Source organism: Lynx canadensis, chromosome B3, assembly GCF_007474595.2.
Source record: "Lynx canadensis isolate LIC74 chromosome B3, mLynCan4.pri.v2, whole genome shotgun sequence".
Classification (NCBI taxonomy): domain Eukaryota; kingdom Metazoa; phylum Chordata; class Mammalia; order Carnivora; family Felidae; genus Lynx; species Lynx canadensis.
The window spans coordinates 53832886-53853945 of NC_044308.2; the positions used below are offsets into that span (position 1 = coordinate 53832886).

Sequence of the window (21060 nt, forward strand, 5' to 3'; positions counted from 1 at the left end):
AGCTTATGGATGGAGCTGGCTTCATGGGTGTGCGATCTTTGTAGTTCTACAGGTTCCCCACTCAGAAGGGCCTCATACTTGGATGATTGATCTGCTGTTGCCACGTGGAAATTACCAACAATCCAAAAGTTATCAATAACCTTTGAACAAGGGGTCCTGCCTTTTCATTTTGCACTGAACTCCCCAATTTGTGTAGCTGGTTCTGCTTATGAATCTTCTAAGGCCCACGTCATAGTTCTCCTCCTCCATGAAAGCTTCTAAACCTCCTTAGCCCAGGATTATCTCTTTTCCTCTGAATTTTTTTCTCTTCTGTGCTTTTGAAATGATTTTCTTTTCCATCCATTTACCAAAAACAGTCTAGTATTCTTTGCGTTTTACCCTTTTGTCAGTAGATCTTGTGTGCTACCTGATGCTAGGCACCTGATTGTTCTCTTTTTGTGTAATATTGTTTTGCATCGTTGTATTGGAATTAAGTTGAAGGACGTTGACTTTAAATATGAAGACAGTGGCTTTGAACTACGCCCCCCTCCATAGACTCACAAACAATTATAAAGAATTTGAGTTCAATAAATATTTGCATAACTGATATGTGATAGTGGGACTCTGAATAAGGAAAGAAGGAAGTGAATTCTTTTTGGGCACAAAATATTGACCTTGCTTTGTGCTTTACTTTTGGTATCATCCTCAGACTTGGGCTTTCTTCCTATTAAACTCATCCCCTTGGGGCAGAGTCTCAGGGGCCAAGGGAACATGTTTAGCTTGTGCCCCCTCCTAGAATTCTCTATTTAAATGGCCTTGAGCCCACTTCTAGGGCTTGCGTGGGGATTGTATATGTATCTACCACACATACACAAATATGTATTTACAGAGTAAAATTACTGATTGTGAAGGAGAGACTGTTCCAACTTTTCATATTAGAACATTGAATGCCCCATTAGATTATTAGAAGCTGATTCCATCCTAAGTTAGAGCATTTAATGCCAAATAGTACCAATTTTAATGCCCTTAAAGTAATTTACTTCAATTAATTGGTAGTATTATTGAAAGAAAAGAGGATACCATGGTACAGGTATCAGGTAGGGTTTCAGGAATTCACAACTCTACTTTTCTCTAATACATGGCTTTCTAACGCACTTTATTTATTTATTTATTTTTTTTTAAATTTTTTTTTTTCAACGTTTATTTATTTTTGGGACAGAGAGAGACAGAGCATGAACGGGGGAGGGGCAGAGAAAGAGGGAGACACAGAATCGGAAACAGGCTCCAGGCTCTGAGCCATCAGCCCAGAGCCTGACGCGGGGCTCGAACTCACGGACCGCGAGATCGTGACCTGGCTGAAGTCGGACGCTTAACCGACTGCGCCACCCAGGCGCCCCTCTAACGCACTTTAAATCGGGTTTTCCGCATACTCTTTCTACATAAATGTCTTATATGTCTATCTTGTTCATGAATAAAGAAGAAAGCAGTCCTAGAATGCCTGAATATTCCTTTTTTAGAGGAAGAAGGAAATAGCAGGTTAAATACATTCCTGTTCGCTAGGTTCACACTCCCCTCCCATCAGTGGCTGATCTCTGCTCCTAACACAGAATGAACTTGGTAGAGCAAAGTTCTCAAAGCCCCATATTCAGCTCAGATCTTATGTATTCATTTATTCATTGATTTGGTGTCTTTCCTTTCCAAGGCTGGCATTTGGGCTCATAAGGAACTGACCTTGCTCTTTTTCTGAAAGTTGCTATACCTCCAAAATGTCTGCTCTACCTAATACTGATAGTAATCACAATGTAAGAGTTGGCTAACAGTTTTCAGATTGATTCTCACTTTTTTTTAATCTCCAAAGGAAAACATATATGGCATGCAGTATTTTAATTAATCTTTCTTTTCCTTGTTAGCCTTAAGTAAGGATTGTGCAGCTAGATCTGTAGCCAAGAGACTTGACTGGCTTCAGGTTGTTCTTTAGCACTGACGTTTTCTTCCTTTTGCTTTTATGCCTTAGGCGACTGTATAACTTATCATTCAAACAGGACACTTTTGCAAGTGAAAGGAGGGAACGCAATTAATATTCTGCCTGGATAACAGATACAAACTGGGGCTGACCAGGGCAAATCAGGACATACTGCCTTCCTAAGCCATCTAAATATATGCCCTTGTCACAAATCAAGGTTGTGAAGTTACTGGCTTTTGACCATGGACAAGTTATATAATCTTTCAGTGCTTCTGTTTTACTTTGTTCTGGTTTTGACCAGCAAAGTGTGACTAAAGATTGTCCCTATCTCAGAAAATCACTGGAAGAATTAAGTGAGAAAATGCATGTAAAATATTTAGTCAAGTAAAACATAAAAATATTAAACTTGTACGATTATTGATAAGTATGAAGAGCTTCGCATGACTTGCTTTTCAAATGACAATTTCTTGGAGTTAGGAGTGTAACTGGATTGTGTTGATGTGACTAGTTTTGTGTTCAAATTAACCTTAACCAGACTTCCATTCTCATTTCAGATTTTTGGGTTTCTGGTATGCATGGGAATTATTCTCGCAATAGGAAATTCAATCTGGGAGAATCAAGTGGGGGACCAATTCAGAACTTTCCTCTTTTGGAATGAAGGAGAGAAGAACTCTGTGTTCTCGGGATTCTTAACATTCTGGTCATATATTATTATTCTCAATACAGTTGTGCCCATTTCGTTATATGTGAGGTAAGATGAGAGTTTATACTTTAGAAAAGCCACTTTGTCAAAAGATTTTGTTCTGCATCATCATGTTGTGCCTAATCATTTTTGTTTGTTTTAAAATTACCACAGTGAGGTAGATGTCTTGCTCTAACTGCTTATGATCTGCTACAGCTGTTACAAATGAGGCAACTAAGCTGCTTAATCTGCTTCACTTTTGTATTTTCAAATTAAAATAAATGCATTTCATTTTCTTCTTGATTTGATCTGGTTTCTTAGGAATGTTTTTCTTTGGAATAAATGGACTACAATATAATCTCATGCAACCTGATCAGTTAGAATTGAGTTGATATTGGGTAAGAAATGGAAGACTATTTGATGAGATCTGTTGAGATGATGCTTCCCTGCTACTAGTCTGGCTCCAGATACCTGGATTCAGATTCTGTTCCACCACTCACTAGCTCCATAACCTTGGGCAAGTTATTTCACCTTCCAGTGCCTTGGTTTCCTCATTTTAAAAGTAAAGAAGACAATATTCTACTTAATAGGATTGTATAAAGAGTAAACAAACTGTAAAGCTCTTAAAAGAATTGTCTGACACATTGTAAAAGCTTAATGAATGTTAATTTTTCCTATTATTAGTAACTATAGTATAAAGAAGTTGAAATATACTGGGTGGTACTTGTCCATTGTTAAATAAGAAGTCTGACTCCTAGCTCTCACTGCAACAGGATCTATCATTTCTAGATTTGGACCCACAAATCAGAACTAAAATGATCTCTCTCTCCCCATACACACACACACACACACACACACACACACACACCTCTATATGTATGTATATATGTACATTTTTTTTATGTGTGTATGTGTGTGTATTTGATAAGGCTTAGGAGTTGGCCCTAGAATGTATAACTGAGATTTTTAAAAAATGTTTATTCATTTATTTTGAGAGTTAGAGAGGGGCATGTGCAGAGAGAGAGAATCCCAAGCAGACTTTGTGCTTTCAGTGCAGAGCCCGATGCGGGGCTCAAACTCAAGAATCATGAGATCATGACCTGAGCCGAAATCAAGAGTTAGACTCTTAACTGACTGAGCCACCCAGGCGCCCCAATCCTAATCCTACCAAGACTGAGACAGATAATCCTAAAGACACTGGAGCCAAGATGAGACTTGGTTGTTTGACATTCCTCATCACCAGTATTTTAGCAATACAAGAAATTACCAGCTCTAAATCCCCACTAATTTTTACAAGCTTCTTTTTCTCTCTTTCCAAAATCCTAACTATGATGAAGCAAGGGAAGTTCAATGCACAAAATCCACCCTTGTTTTGGATAGCAGTCAGGAAACTGAAATGTCAACTTGTGGGAAATTGACTTGAAGTAGTGGCATGTGGCCACAACACCACAAATTGCTCTGGGCCTTCTGGAGCTGTGGTCAGAGCAGGCTCTATTTAAACTGTATCCTACTGGCTCATCTTTGATTCTGAGGACCTCTTATGCTTGTATCCAATTATAAAGTCTGTAGTAAATCCTGCTTTTTGCCAGAAGAGCTATGGTCAGCTTTTATAGCTTTCCTTTTATGTCCTAAATGAACAATAAATGCTCATAGTGGCTTACCATCTGCACATGTGCAGTTTCATATGTCCTCATGAAGGAAGTATATTCTGTGTATGCTCTTTCTTTGAAGTGTGTTGGCATTTTTCACTTAATAATTTGAAATATTGGTGTTTTAGAGGTCAAGGCTAAATTCCCAGGTTAGCATTGCTTTTCTTTCTAATGTGTCCCCTGCAGTGGTGGAAAGGAAACCCAGTTGGAATAGTCCAAACCCAGGTTATCGTCTTGGCATGTGTGACCTTGAAGAAAGCGCTTGGCTTCTCTGTGCCTTAGTTTGCCAATGAACTGCTCAGGAAAATGGTGGGACTAAAATAATTGGTTTGTTACTTCCTTTCTGCTCCGAATAATACTACCTTACCCTAGATAACATTTTGTTTTTTATGTAAAGTGTCTCCATATACTTTATTTTATTTATGTCTCCCAACAACCTTATGAAGTAGTTATTGCCCAACTTCTTTCATAAATGAGATGATTTGCTTGGGATCATGGGGCTGGTTAAGGACAGAACCAAGATCCAAACCCAAGTCTTGTGACACTTGGTACACTGGTTTTCTTCTCTCCCTAAGCTGTGTCTGGTTTATTACTCAGCAAAGACCCCAAGAGAAAGTAAAAAGAGCCTAGAGTTCTGTACCTGTTGGTAAGGCATAATAATTATGAAGGTAAATGTGAGCTTTCCTCTCATCATACAAGAGCAGTGATTCTGATCTCAATGTGGAGGGAGAAAGCATTCGAAAGAATGTCAGGATGCTCAATCCTAAAGACTGAGATCTACAAAAACAGCATATTTCTGTTTGGAGAGAAGGCCTTCTATAAAAGCTTTCCTTAGGCTTTTGAATGGGTATGAAGAATAAATTAGTGCCATAGGTCACTTGAGGATGAAAGTGCTGAATTTACTTTGATTGGTTAACAATTCCACGTGAGCAAAGGATGTTGATGTTGGTAGGCTATTTCTGTGCTGTCAGTTTGTTTATCTGTAGTGTTAAAACATACCCAGCTACAGTTTTTCAAATACATCATCCTAAGAAATGCAGCCACATACTCCCAAGGAATTAAATTTTGGAAGTTATTCCCAAAGCAGTAGGAATTCATTTCTATGTTGCCTGTTTTGCCACAGAATGGGTGGAATCTTAAGCCCTGCTCTTTGAGCATTCAGGCAGAAAACACTAAGCACTTGATTATGCTAATTCTGAACATTTGTCTCCTTTTTTCTGCTATTATAAGACAAAGAGCTGAATGTTCCACTATGACTGTCCTGAATCCTCTTTCCCAAACAAAAAAGACACCCTTCCTCTCTACAGACTATTTTAAGATCCAAGAATTCAAATTAATTTACAATACTTCCAATGGTTTGTATTATAATACAGAAGGATCACATGTTGTTTCATTCATATTGCTTTGAATTTTCAGGAAGCTATCTTACTTTTAGAAAGATCAAAGCTTCAAATTGTTTGTACAGTTACTTGCATAATGCCATTTTTAGAGTCAGGTCTACATTGGCTTTACCAATGTCTGAAGTCTAGTCTTGGCTCTGTGGTTAGTTATTTGTATGACCTTGGGTTAGTCACTTGACTTCTAGGTCTTAATGCCCTTACTAGTGAAATTAGGGAATAGAAGGTCAGGATTCATTCATTCATCTGCTTATGACAGATAAAGCACTGTTCCTGGTCCACTGTAAGTGCTAATGCTTTTTGAGTGAATGGAATAAAGAAAACAAAGGTAAAGTAGAAAAGCTAGCAGAGAATTTACAGGGAAGTATGTGTGTGTGGTGGTGGATATGTATGGGTCAGCTATAACAGTAAGTTACATAAACGAATACAGAAAATGCCTTATTTATTTTTCTTTTGTATGGTTCTACAGAATCATAGAGTAATTTTTAGTTTAAGTGAAAAAAAGTGTTGCCATTTAAATAGTTAGGAAATGAACTAGCACCATACCACTTTCAGAGAGGGAAATGTTAAAAGCATAGAATTTAATGCCTAGAAAGGATTTTTCTATCATCTTTTGTCTTGAAGGAGACAAATGTTAGGAGTTAGTGTAATCAGTCCCTGTTAATTTTCTCACTTGACAGATGAGAACACCAAGGCTCAATTCCCATTAAGTTCAGAAATAAGCCATGGGTCACTGCTATTGTCATTACTCTGTGATACTGGTCTGGATGTCCTTGCTAATGTTCTAAGCCATGCAGCTGAAATATCAAGGAACAAAGGAAGACATGAACCTGAAACTGAAATAACCCTATTAGAAGGGACGAGCATAGACAACGTGATTATAAACCTAGAAAATCCAAAAGAATAATTCTGCGAAGATCTTAGTAAGATAATTCAGCTCAATGTCTGATTTTGTGGCATAAGCAAAGTTTGTTAACATTAGATAAAACTTTTAACATTAAAAAAAACCTTTTCATTAGGCTAACAATAATTTAAACAATTATGTCATCAATGAACAGATAGATGTAATGTCCAGTAGCAAATCTATCCAGCTGTAATGTGGACCTATGTGAAAAACAAAGCAAATGAAAACTAAAACTCCTTATCAATAGAGGTACTTTTCAAAATTCAATTACTGGAAAGACTTACCCTTCTCTTTGAAGTTGCACTTGTATATTAAAATGAGTTATTTCCAAGTAATTAGAAGTTTAACATAGACTTAATACAAATCTTAAAGAAGTTTTGTGAGAAGGTGGGGGTGTGGATGCTAAAATGTGTTGAACATATCAGCAAGAATAAATGGGTGGTTCCAGCCAAGAACTTTTTAAAAAGAGGAGTATTCTCTTACGCCCTCTCAGGTATCGCCAATGTTTATAAAGCTGTAATTATGAAAATAAGAGATGTATTAAGTGACATATTAAGGAATAAAATTGAAATCCCTAAAGTAGATTCTAGTGAGAAAAATAATTTATATGTGACATGGAAGCATCCCAATGCAATAAGGGAAAAGGACTTTTCTTTTTTAATAAATGGTGATAAAAAAGCTTTATGTTTGTAAAAATTGAAATTAGCACATCATATGTACATCATCTTTATAAAAATTCCAATTGTAATAAAGAATTAGATGTGGAAAATTCAGCAAAAAACTACTAGAAAAATATAGAGGTCTGTATATATAATCTTGGCATAGGGAGAGCATATCCAACAAAACTCCCAAAACAGAAACTGTGAACTACTGATAAATTTGATGAGTTAAAAAGACAACTTCTTTGTGTCAAAAATAGTGGAAACAAAATACAAATGATAAGTTGGTAACATTTGTATGATGTATATATGTCATGCATAGTAAATGCTAATTTTCAGTAATCTTATTGTAGAAACTTACATTGCTAAACTTTTTGGAAATTGGTTTAACCTTACATATGACAGAGACTTTAAAAGACATACCTTTGGCCATAGAAATAACATTTGTAAAGTTGGAAAGTCATAAATTGCCGCTAGATCATGAGACAATGCTCTTTTCCTGGTAAATGGGCAAACTAATATAATAACAATGATAATACTGAGATTTACTCAGTATCTATTATGGTTTGCTTAGTGATTTACAGAGATACTGCCACCTTTTTTGGCAACTTGAAGCCACACCAAACGATATATTAGAAAGTCCTCAACGATACATTTCTTTAGATCAGATATCTGAAAAATATCTTTTTAAAAAAAAAATTGTAGTGTTTATTTTTGAGAGAGAGAGAGGAAGAGAAAGAGGAAGGGAATGAGTGGGGGAGGAGCAGAGAACGAGGGAGACACAGAATCTGAAGCAGGCTCCAGGCTCTGAGCTGTCAGTACAGAGCCCGATGTGGGGCCTAAACCCATGAACCGTGAGATCATGACCTGAGCCGAAGTCAGATGCTTAACCAACTGAGCCACCCAGATGGCTGGACAAACATCTTTAATAATAGTTTGTACGAAGATATAAAAGAAATGCTAACTTAACAGGCTATACAAGAAATCTCCACTAGGCCTGTTTAATATAAATGGTGAACCATGGAATATTCCCCCAAGACTTTATGCAAAGTCTATATTTTCGTGGTGCTGCAAGAAAATGACTTAGGAAATTTTATGAACAGACTCTGCTGAGATTCTTCTGAAGGTCACTAGGACCTGGAGACAGAGCATCCACATTTTTTTTCTAAATTCTGAAGACTTTGACAGACTTATTTTTTTATTTTTTAAATTTTTTAAGTTTGTTTACTTAATTTGAGAGAGAGCCAGAGAGAGTGAGCTGGGGAGGGGCAGAGAGAGAGGGAGAGAGAGAATCCCATGTAGGCTCTGTGCTGTCAGTGTATAGCCACATGCGAGGCTTCAACCCTGAGCTGTGAAATCATGACCTGAGCCGAAATCCAGAGTCAGCAGCTTAACTGACTGAGCCACCCAGGCGCTCCTTGATAGACTTCTTACTTTGGCAACGTTTTGTATGTTCTGAAACTGATGGAGCTTTTCTTTCTTTTTCTTTTTTCCCCATTTTAATGGATGAAAGTATGGAAGTAATTCGTCTGGGACACAGTTATTTTATAAACTGGGATCGGAAGATGTATTACCCTGAAAAAGCAACACCTGCTGAAGCTCGGACGACCACTCTCAATGAGGAACTGGGCCAGATTGAATACATTTTCTCTGACAAAACAGGCACCCTCACTGAAAACATCATGACTTTTAAAAAATGTTCTATTAATGGGAAAATCTATGGTAAGGGAAGCATTTCTTCGTACTGATATTGGTTTTTTTTTTTAATATTTGTTTATTTTTGAGAGAGAGAGAGCAGGGGAGAGGCAGAGAGAGAGGGAGACAGAGGATCTGAAGTGGGCTCTGTGCTGACAGCAGAGAGCCCAGCACAGGGCTTGAACTCACAAACTGTGAGATCATGACATGAGCCGATAGATGCTTAACCAACTGATCCACCCAGGCACCCCTTAAAACATAATTTTTTTTAATTTCCCTTAAAAACATAAGCAGCCCTATTTTAAAAACCAAACCATTTATCACTGACTTTATCATTAATATGGGCCCCATCAGCATCTAACATAGTGCTTGGCATATAATAAACAGTCGCTAAATATTTGTTCAATGAATGTTGAATAATTTAGATGAAACTTTGGATTTGTTACCTTTCTTGGGTATAGATGGGGGTTAGATGTGATACCTTCTGAGGTTCCTTTTTGTGTTCCCACTGTGTGATTGTGCTTTGTGCTGCTTAATAGGCCAATATCCCCGAGAGGGCAAGTTCTTGGTAACTTGATTTATCTCTGTAAAAGGAGTATTTCGTATTTGCTTCCTCACAGCTCTGGAATTGATGTTAGGGCCTGTGTTTGGGAGAACTTACAATTCATTCCTAAGAATTCACACTGCACAGGGCTACTTTTGAGTGGGCAGATAAACTATTTCATCAACATCCAGTTCCTATTTTGTATACATCTGTCAGGATACCTGCTCTGTACCAGGATTTTCAGGCATTCTATTTGTATGTGGTTTGAGCCAGTTAGCAGACAGTTTCCTCTGCTGAAAGCATGAGGTGCAGCGGAAGCCTTTTGTTGGGTGCCTCTGGATTCCTAATCTCATTTCACTGGACTCTGAGTGTCCAGTTTTTCAGTCCAGAAATCTCAAGAAGAAAAATCCAAGAAAGAGAGGGAAAACTTCCCTTTATCTCCTGATGAGCAACTTCACACATTGCCAAACACTTTACAGTAAGATTTGAACTTGAACAAAATTAAGAAATACAAGAAGTTGATTTTTATGCTGTCCTACCTATTGACCTCCCTTCGCTACCCCTACCCCTCTAATCCCCTCTCCTCTGCTCCACCTCCCCCTTTGCTGAGAGAGAACCGGATGATTTTCAACCTGGACTTCCATAAGCCCTCAGTTACATTATACATTTCTCATATCACTGTTACAATAAATGGTAAGTAGGGGTGCCCAGGTGGCTCAGTCAGTTAAGTGACCTACTTTGGCTCGGGTCATGATCTCACAGTTTGTGAGTTCAAACCCCACGTCAGGCTCTGTGCTGACAGCTCAGAGCCTGGAGCCTGCTTCGGATTCTGTGTCTCCCTCTCCTCTTCATGCTCTGTCTCTGTCTCTCTCTCAAAAATAAATAAATGTTAAATTTTTTTTTTTTAAATGGTAAGTAAAATAGAAACTTCCCCTAAAAATTTTCTTTTGACATTATTTTCAGAGGCTTTCTAAGAATAATGACTTAACCCAAAGAGTAGTTTAAATGGGAAAATTTTAGGGGCGCCTGGGTGGCGCAGTCGGTTAAGCGTCCGACTTCAGCCAGGTCACGATCTCACGGTCCGTGAGTTCGAGCCCCGCGTCGGGCTCTGGGCTGATGGCTCAGAGCCTGGAGCCTGTTTCCGATTCTGTGTCTCCCTCTCTCTCTGCCCCTCCCCCGTTCATGCTCTGTCTCTCTCTGTCCCAAAAATAAAATAAACGTGGAAAAAAAAAATTAAAAAAAAATAAATGGGAAAATTTTAGAGTATTGGAGATATTTTTAATTTGGAGGACCTTTGGGATTCTTTTGCTATGATATATATTGATAATAACATAATAATGATAATATCACTTCCAGGAAATGATCCTAAGAAAATCAGATATGTGGACCAAGATTTATTTGTATAGATGTTTGCCTCAGGGCTATTTTTAGGGAAGGCCCTTGATTTTCACAAAGTATATATATCCCAAGATCTTGCAAGTCTTGAAATTTACAAATCCCATGATAGCTTGTAGTTTCCCTTATAAAATGCAGGAAAGTAACCGAAATATTAATTAACCCCTTTAGACCCTTAATTTATATCCCATTATAATTTATAATGCATTTATGATGCCACTAAGATACATTCTTACTAAAGCACTCACAAAATGTTTAAGAATCACGTCCTCTTGTTTTCCTATGAGCTTGTGTTATTTATATTCTAGATCCAGGCCTTGGGAAAACTTGGTATTCCATTCAGGTTTATCTAAATCTTCTATTTTCTAGCTCAGAACTTTTATTTTCTTCAACTTCTTTAACTTTTCTTCACTTCCATTACCATGCTTCCTTTTGGAGGACAATTTTACACAAAGGCACAGCTTTGTTTTGTCTTTATCGTTCATGAGTTACTGCCTATGGTATACTGACTGGAACATAACCACAGTGCATTTGAGATTTAAATTCCAGGAGCTTGGTGAGGTTCATTCACTAGCTCAGGGCATCCGCCCACACAGCAGTCACAACATGGTCTGAGTTTAGACCCTGTGCTCCAGATAAACAGCAAATAACAGTTCATCAAGGGCTTTTTTTGGTCATAGCATTGTGTAGTGAAAAGAGAGAGACTTGGGTTCAAAATCACACTATAGTGACTTTTTCACCCCAGTTTAGTAATGTCAGGTGGATTTCTGTTCTTCAGTTCCCTCACCCATAAATGGTGCAAGTTTGTGATAATACAGATGCCTGGCGAAGGATTGATGCAAGGAACTCTTGTTATCATTACAAGAAATACAGTCTTGGCAAATACCATTACATATTCAAATGCCAAGCAGAAATTAGAAAAATCTTAAAAGCTTCCACATAGGGGAAAGCTAAAGTAAATTATACTCCGTAGCTAGTATACAACCATTCAAAATCAGGTTCACAAAGAACTTTTTTTTTTTTTTTAATTTTTTTTTTTTCAACGTTTATTTATTTTTGGGACAGAGAGAGACAGAGCATGAACGGGGGAGGGGCAGAGAGAGAGGGAGACACAGAATCGGAAACAGGCTCCAGGCTCTGAGCCATCAGCCCAGAGCCTGACGCGGGGCTCGAACTCACGGACCGCGAGATCGTGACCTGGCTGAAGTCGGACGCTTAACCGACTGCGCCACCCAGGCGCCCCCACAAAGAACTTTTAATGACCAGAGAAATTCTGACACTTGGGTTGAAAACAGCAGGAACAAGATATTTTTCAACAATCTGAGAAATATATATATACACACACATAATCAACATGAAAAAAGTTCTATAAATACTGGTTATCTTTATGCGATAGAACTATTAGTGATTTTTATTTCCTACTATAAACATCTTGAGTTTTTCCAATATATCTATAATAGGCATATATTGGCTTTATACTAAAAAGTTATTTTTCAATATTTGGCACATAGGTGGCTATGTTTTACTGCAGAAGGCACTGACATTGTTTAACTCTTACATGCTAATTTGACCTTGATATTACATAAATGTATCTGGCCCAACCCAAGACAGACAAAGATGTACTCACTAAGCTCAAGCGTTGATGAGAATTGGTCTGTCTAGGATATCATTTTGGATTCCCCAATAGTGAGGATGAAGTAGAAAACAAAAATTTGCCTCTTGCAAACATCAGAGATAAAATGTAGCAACAGAAGGATAAAAATACAGAAGAATATGATTTATGAGCTTCATATTTTGTTTTAATGCATACTCTATTTTAGTTCTATCTTGGGCAAATATGAGTATTTCTCTGGGTTAATCACCATGTCTAGGGTTACAGTTTGAAAAAATTCCTAAAAAGTCTACGTTTGAGCTCATAATGCCATCTGGTAATGGTGCTTTAATAAATAAGTGTATTTTTTAAAACCAAATGTGCAAATCTAGTTTCTATTTCATTTATTTTTAATTCTCAAGGTTTTTTTTTTTTTTGGCAGGTGAAGCTGATGATGACATGGGTCAGAAGACAGACATGACTAAGGTGTGGAGGTGATAAATTTCATTCTTTTAATTTCAAATTGTACATACTTTTTTTTTAAAAAAATGAGTCCCTGGAGGACTGATTTCCACTATGACAAGTTGATATATTTAATACATAACATTAAAAAAATAGCTTCATATGGTTCAGAATTCCTTCTATTGAGGTACCTCAACCACAGAGTTCTCTGTTTTTTAATTGTTAGAGATATTTATGTATATACGAGGAAGTATTTTCTCCATTTTTTACATAGGTTGTAGCTTACTATCTGTACCATTCTTAATTTTCTTTCTCAGCAGTGTATTTGAGATCTTACTAGTTCAGTGGAAAAAAAAAGTGCTGTCTTATTTTTTCCAATGGCTAAATAGTATTCTGTTATATTGTTCCATGTCTCATGGTAAGGAGACACCAATGGAAATTCAGGATATTTCCAATATTCTGCTAGTAAAAAAATTGCAACAGAAATAACAGTGTGTGCTTATGTTACTTTACATGGATTGTATGCTGTCTAACAAGTTACATTTCTAGAAATGGAATTGTTAAATCCAAAGTATGTCCATTCATAATTGATAAATATTGCCATTGTCTTCTTTAAAATTTTTACCAATTTATCCTGCTACAAGCAATGTACAAGAGTGCTCTCCCCCACCCTTACCAATACAGTGTTTTGTCAGTTTTTGCTATTTGGCAAGACATGTAAAATAATATATCAATATGATTCTAGTTTTAATTTCTCTTATGAGTGAGGTTGGATATCTTTTTTATATTTTTAATAGTTTACTGTATTTAATGTTTATACATTTTTCTTTTTTTTAAAATGATTATTTTTCAGAGAGAGCACAAGCAGGGGAGGGGCAGAGAGAGGGAAACACAAAATCCAAAGCAGGCTTCAAGCTCAGAGCTGTCAGCATACAGCCTGATGCAGGGCTCAAACCCATGAACTGTGTGAGATCATGACCTGAGCCAAAGGCAGATGCTTTCTTTCTTTCTTTTTAATTTTTTAATGTTTATTTAATTTTGGGGGGGGGGGCAGAGAGAGAGGCAGAGGGTGGGTAGGGTGGGGGGAGGTACAGAATTTGAAGCACGTTCCAGGCTCTGAGCTATCAGCACAGAGTCTGTCTGGGGGCTCGAACCCACTAACTCTGAGATCATGACCTGAGTTGAAGTCAAATGCTTAACCAACTGAGCTACCCGGGCACCCCTTACCCATTTTTCTACTGGATTATCATCCATCCCTGGTTTTTGTAAATAAATGTCACTTGTCATGTTAAATTGTTTTTTTCAGTGTGCTTCTAGATTCTGTTTGCTAATGCTTTATTTAGGTATGTGCCTTGGATTTGTAAGACACATCAGTTCTCAAGGTTTTTGGGGGCGTAATGTTTGAGTTGCTATCAATGTTAAATTTACTTTAGAAAAAGAATAATTTTTAAAAATTTTTCCTTAGTTTTGTATTCTGTGGGACAGTTTATATAACATAAAAATGATCTGTGTCTTACAGTTGAGCAAGGAGTCTCTTAGGATCCTTTTAATTTTTTCTTTGTGGCTATTTTATTTTTTAATTTCTTTAATATTTATTTATTTTTGAGAGTGAGAGAGATAGAGTGTGAGCAGGGAGGGGCAGGGAGAGAGAGAGGGAGACGTAGAATCTGAAGCAGGCTCCAGGCTCTGAGCTCTCGGCACAGAGCTTGTCCTGGGGCTCCAATCCATGAACTGTGAGATCATGACCTGAGCTGTAGTCAGACACTTAACCGACTGAGTCACCCAGATGCCCCTCTCTGTGGCTATTTTAAAAAAAATCATTTTTTTATTTTTGATTGTCTTTTTCCTTTCCTATCTTGATTACATTAGAAAGTTGCCCCTTCTCCACCCCCCCGCAAAAGTACAGCCTTTGGTTTTATTTATTATTTGTATATATTTTCCTGTGTTTTAATCAGTAGGCTCTGCTTTTATCTTTATTAATACCACCTTTCTTCATTCTTAAAGTTTCTTTTGTTCTTTTTCCAACTTCATACTTGGATGCTTAACTTACTTTTTCCTTTTTTTATACAAATGTCTATGGTTCTTAATTTTTCTCTGAATACTTCTTCAATTTTATCACATAGATTTGGCCTGTAGTTTATTAAACTTTTTATTTTTGTCCTATCAATTTGAATATCCACATTGAAACGTTTTTAAGCAAGAGTTTTAAAATTCCCAAGTGATAGAGGCCTTCCCCCTAACTTTATTGTACTTTTAATAAAGAATAGATTTGTATTGATTCTGCTTTTTGGAATTTATTGGGGTTGTCTTTGTGGCTCAATATAGTAAATTGTCAATGTTCCAGGCTTCTTAAAAGGAAAGCATATGTATATTCTGCTTTCAAGGTATATAAACTTACCTATATGTCATTCAGTTCTACCTTGTAAATTATATTATTTAACTCTTGTTTCATTATTTATCTTTTATCTGTTAGCATGAAAGAGGTTAATTAGATATTTTGAAAATCTCTTTCTATATATAGCTCTTACATAGCTTGAAATCTTTTCTTTTTTCTTTTTTTAATGTTTATTTTATTTTTTAGAGACAGAGCGTGGGCAGGGGAAGGGCAGAGAGAGAGGGAGACAGATAATCCGAAGTAGGCTCCAGGCTCTGAGCTGTCAGCACAGAGCCTGATGTGGGGCTCGAACCCACAAACTGTGAGATCATGCCCTGAGCCCAAGTCGAACACCTAACTGACTTAGCCACCCAGGCTCCCCTTGAAATCTTTGTTTTAGAAGTATTGATGCTACTTGGGGGTGAATTGATATTTATATTGGTTATTTATTAATTTTTTTTATGAATTACACAACTTAACATCAAAACTGCTTTTCTTTGACTCATTTAATTCTTCTTGGCCTGAATTCAACCTTATTTGATATTAATGTCTTGACTCCTGGTTTGTTTTCATTTGCATTTTCCCACCTTTTATTTTCTGTGTTTCTGAATAACTTTATACGTGTCTCTTGTGTACAGCATAGGTTTGGAGTTTGTTTTGCACTCCAATCTTTTAATAATGGAGTTTGGCCCATCTACATTGGGCTATATACTGTCTTAGTTATAACATTTTAGGTTCTGTACTTTGTGTCTAACAATAATATACCTTGTGTTTAATAACTCTTTATATGGATTCTTTATTCTGTATGTGTTCATTTCTTATAATGTTTAGAAACATTAGGAAAGTATTTCATTGTTTTTCTACTTCATACCTTCAAGAGTTTACATAATACTCTTTTTTCATAATACTCTTAATACTTTTTTTAAGGCAGTGTCTGTTAATTTCCTAATATGAACAACGATGAAGTTATATTTCTGCCTCTTTCCCTCGTATTTTTCTACTATTTTTATAGAAACTTATTAATCTTAAAATATATAGATTTTTGTCAGTTGATCTGAATCTTTAAATGATAGATATCATCTGACCTTCAAATAATAAAATGAGGAAATTTGAATCTTACCATTTTTTAGCTGTCTTTTTGTCTTGCATAGTCAAGGTACACAATATACACATTGTGTTTTAGCATCTTAATCTCTCTATTTCTTCTTTATTTAGTCCCTTAAAGGGATTAGGTACTCACCCCTAACTAGGCCTTTACTAATGATTTTTTCCAGTTATCTCTTACTGGGATGAGGTTCATCCTTTAGTTTCAAGAAGGGTTCATAACAAATATGTGTGCCAATTTTATACTTGAATGACAGCTTGGTTGACTCTAATTTCTTTGAGTCAGTTTCTTCTCTGGGAGTTTCAGGGAAGTCTAAGGTCAGTGTGTATTTTACTCCTTACCGGTGAGTTGATAATTTTTTCCACTAATGCAGTTCTTAAAATGTATCAAATGAACAAAACAATCTATGATTAAGTAAGTCTATGATTCTGGGATAAACACAACTGAGTGTCCTGTATGCAAGACTTGGTATACATATACTTGGATGTAATATAAAACATTCTATAGTCTCTAAGAAAAGGATATATTAAAAGCATTTCCCCTTCAACTATTTTTAGCAAAAACATTATCACAGGACTAGTGTCTTGAGTAATAAACTTTTAGAAGTACATTCTGTGTTTTCCGGAAATCAGTGAATTAACAGGGATATTAGTTACCATTGAATCATCGTCCACTCTTTTGTTGTACCCTATTTCTTTTATCATGTTTTTCTTTTTTTACTCAACATACTTTTAAGTGTATACTAAACTGTGATTAACAATACTCATGATGTTGCAAGGCAGATCTCTAGAACTTTTTCATCTTGAGTGACTGAAACCTGTACTCATTCAACAGCAATTTCCCATTTCCCCATACCTTCAGCTCCTGGAAACAGCCATTCTACTTTCTGTTTTTGTGGGTTTTACTATTTTGGTACCTCATATAAGTGGAATCATGCAGGAATTGTCCTTCTGTGACTGACCTATTTCACTTCACGTTGTGCCTTCAAGGTTCACTCATGTTGTGCATAAAGACAGGATCATGGCTGGATGATAATCCATTGTATGTGTATACCACATATTATTTATTCATTCATTTTTTGATGGATGTTTATGTTGTTTCTACCTCTTGGCTATGGTAAATAATGCTGCAGTGAACATGGGAGTGCAAAGATCTCTTCAAGATCCCAATTTTAACCCTATCATTATATTATGCAAGTACTTCCAGAGGGATCTCAGAAAGCACTCTATAATGAAATGCATTAATATTTTTGTGTTGGAAAATATTAATTCATACTAAGTGGACTAAAAAAGTCTATAATTAGACACATACCATTCTAGGTCAGATTTTGCTGCCAAAATGAGTTCAAGTCAGGTCAGGTTTTGCCATTGAGTAGGTTTTGAAAAAAACTTACCATTTTCAGGGCTTCTTTGTATTTTGGAATTGCAATAAGTATTTTGAGGATCTGTACACCCATTGGATATTTTTTCCTTATCCTTTTGGAAGGTTTACTGCTTTGGTGCTTGGCTCTGAAATGAGAAGATAATATTTAACAGTAATGAGGAAACAGAAAGCCATTGTAGTGCCAGATGTTTGAGGCTGAAAAATCATACAAGCACTAAAAATATATAGAGGAAGCGTTTTTGAATTTTAAAAGCTTATTATTGAAAAGAGGTATATAGTTTTTTTTTTTTTCTCTTGTTCTTCTACAGAAAAATGAACCTGTGGATTTCGCAGTCAATCCCCAAGCAGATAGAACATGTCAGTTCTCTGACCACCGTCTGATGGAATCCATTAAACTGGGGGATTCCAAAGTGTATGAATTTCTTAGGGTACTTGCCCTTTGCCACACCGTCATGTCGGAGGAAAATAGTGCAGGTAAGTACAAAGTGTGTTTCAGTGGTGAACCTTGTTTACAAGTTTGATTTCTTTCTGCTGCCAGTGATTGAGTAAAAATTACCACCCAAGTAATTTCAGTTTAAAAGTGAAATATATAAAGACTGTCGACTGTATATATGTATGTCATATATATGTGTGTATACATGTTTTCTCTCTGTATTCTTTATTTTTGTTTTCTTTGTTGGGATTACGTTCAAGCCTTAGTTGCGTCCTTGGTATGCTGAGCTAACCCATTCCCCCAGTTTTAATTGCTGTGAGGATTCATATTGTTACATTTATGACTTAAACTGATCTTTATAATTCTGAAGGCAGTGATTAATTATATTTTTATCTGAGGATATCACGGTGCCTTTAAGTACGTTTATTTTACCTTTGCCTTTGAGTTTATTTCATGTCCTGAACTATTTTAATAGCAATCTGTTTTTATTTTAATGTTACATACTTTTTTAGATCTCTTTAAAGATCTTAATTATTCTTGATTTGAAATTTTCTTTTGTTTCCTTTATGAGGTTTCATATTATAGAATGTTGTTTTTTGAATTCTGTGTCTACCTTTAAAGTTCTCAAACATTTGATAACTTTTGGTTGCCTGTTGGTGAATGTAGGTTCTGATTACTGTGGCCAGTCTCCCAATACCGTGTGGAAGAGGTAGAATGTATGGCTGGCCTTCTGGGTGTGGAGTTCCTCCTTCCAGGAATTCATATGGCATCTGGGGTTAACTGTCTTACTTTTTCAGATCTAGTGCTAGGAATCTGCCAATATGCTCACTTGAGAGAGAGTTGTACTTAAGGTCTGGCCTGGAAGAAAACATCACTCATCCGGGTTCTTTTCTTTCATTTTCTTTCTCTTATCCTTGTGGACTTCTGGAGTGATTCGGGCTCTTCTTAGTTTTGGTTTCCAGTTGCAGAACTCAAATCTTTGAGGTTTCCAGAAGCGGATTATGCACTTGGTGTAGCGTAACATGGGAAGGTTTTATTCTGGAGGCAGTGGTCACTGAAGCCTGTTCACAGTAAGCTGGGAGATGGAGGAGCTCAAATGGGCTGGAGTGCTGAGTACACTTCCTCAACTAACTTTGCTAATGATGCCCCTAAGAGCACTTCTCTTTTCATTTGTTAACTCTGACTTTGGAAACTCTTTTGGGGATTTCTCTTATTCTGTATTCATTTCCTTTTGCAAATGCTTTGTGCTGCATTTTTCTCTTCTTCGTTGATCAAATCTTTTTATCTTGCAGACATTCCTCAAATTTCTAGTTTACTAATAGTATTCATTCTTATTTTCTAGTATGATTTACATTTTTTTCACAATGTGATATAATTAAATGCAGTAAAACACACGGATCTTAAGTGTTTTGTCTGATGAGTTTTGACAATTATATGTACCCATGTAACCTCCACCCCCAACAGGGTATAAATCTTTTCTACCACTCTAGAGAGATTACTCATATCACCCCAACAGGGTAAAAATATTTTCTATTACTCTAGAAAGATTACTCATATCCCTTTCCAGTCCATATTCCCAACCCCCTTGCTCAGCCAACCACTGCTGTGATTGCTATCATCAAAGATGAATTTTGCCTGTTTTTGTATTTCATAAAAATGGAATCATACAATTTGTATTCTTTTGTGTCTGACTTCTTTCATGCCATGTAATGATTTTGTTATTCATCCATGTTGATGTATCAGTAAATAGTTCATTCTTTTTTTTTTAAGTTTATTTATTTATTTTTGAGAGAGAGAGAGACAGAGAGACAGAGAGACAGAGTGAGTGTGGGAGTGGGGGAGGTACAGAGAGAGGGAGACAAAGGATCCAAAGCAGGTTCCTTGCTGACAGCAGAGTCTGTTGTGGGGCTCAGACTCACAAACTGTGAGATCATGACCTCAGTTGAAGTCAGACACTTAACTGACTAAGCCATCCAAGCGCCCCAATAGTTCATTCTTTTATTGCTGAGTAATATTACATTATGTGAGTGTACCATAATTTTCTTTTCTAGTCCTCTGTTCATGGACATTTGGGTTGTTTCCAGCTTTGGGCTACTATGAATAAAGCTGCCATAAACATTTTTATGTCTTAAAAAAAACATTTAACTAATTTGTATTTGGTAAACACTTAGGTATGAAAATTGCCAGATCATAGTATAAGTATATGTTTAACTTTATAAGAACTGCCCAACCATTTTTCTTCAAATGGTTGCATTATTTTACATTCCCATCATCAGTGTATGAGAGCTGTAGTACCTTTACATTCGAACCAACATTTAGTGTGGTCTTTCTTAAATTTTACCCATTCTTGTGGATATTGGCTAACATCCTGCCATATAGAGGTATTTTGAAGTAAAGAGAGGAAGATGTATATATCTTTAAATTACTTCTATCTCTTGCTTTAAGATATAAAATTCTAAGTGCAGGCTTATGTCACTGAGTAAGGGGGGATTATTTTGCTCTCCTTTTAAAGATTTATTTACAGTATAGATAGCTTAAATCCATGTATGTTAAAGTACCTTGGAAAACAAACTTTTTTTATATAAACATTATAATTGTATAATTTATAGTTGAAGCTATTGCTTTTATTTCAAAGGTGTACTGTTTCTTGGAGAAGTCATTTGGAGAAGTTGACATTCTCATTCCCTTCTCCAGGATGAAAATGCAGAGGCAGGAAAAGTGGAAAATACAAGTGTTTTAAGAGGATTTTTCTTCTATTTTAGTGTATGGCAATTCAAAAGATAAAAGTTTCAGAATTTTTTTTCTTACTGCCTCATTATATCAATCCTTTAAAATTTATTGAGGT

The 21060-nt window shown here is 36.3% G+C and overlaps 1 protein-coding gene across 1 annotated transcript in view; it reads left to right on the forward strand.

The window, feature by feature from the left end:
* ATP8B4 (ATPase phospholipid transporting 8B4 (putative)) overlaps positions 1-21060 on the forward strand; it is a 240012-nt gene that overhangs the window by 142037 nt on the left and 76915 nt on the right. Inside the window, exons 10-13 of the mRNA XM_030318217.1 lie at positions 2497-2693; positions 8747-8955; positions 12901-12944; positions 18091-18256. Coding sequence (XP_030174077.1) covers positions 2497-2693; positions 8747-8955; positions 12901-12944; positions 18091-18256 — 616 coding nt within the window. The remainder of the gene's footprint in view (positions 1-2496; positions 2694-8746; positions 8956-12900; positions 12945-18090; positions 18257-21060) is intronic.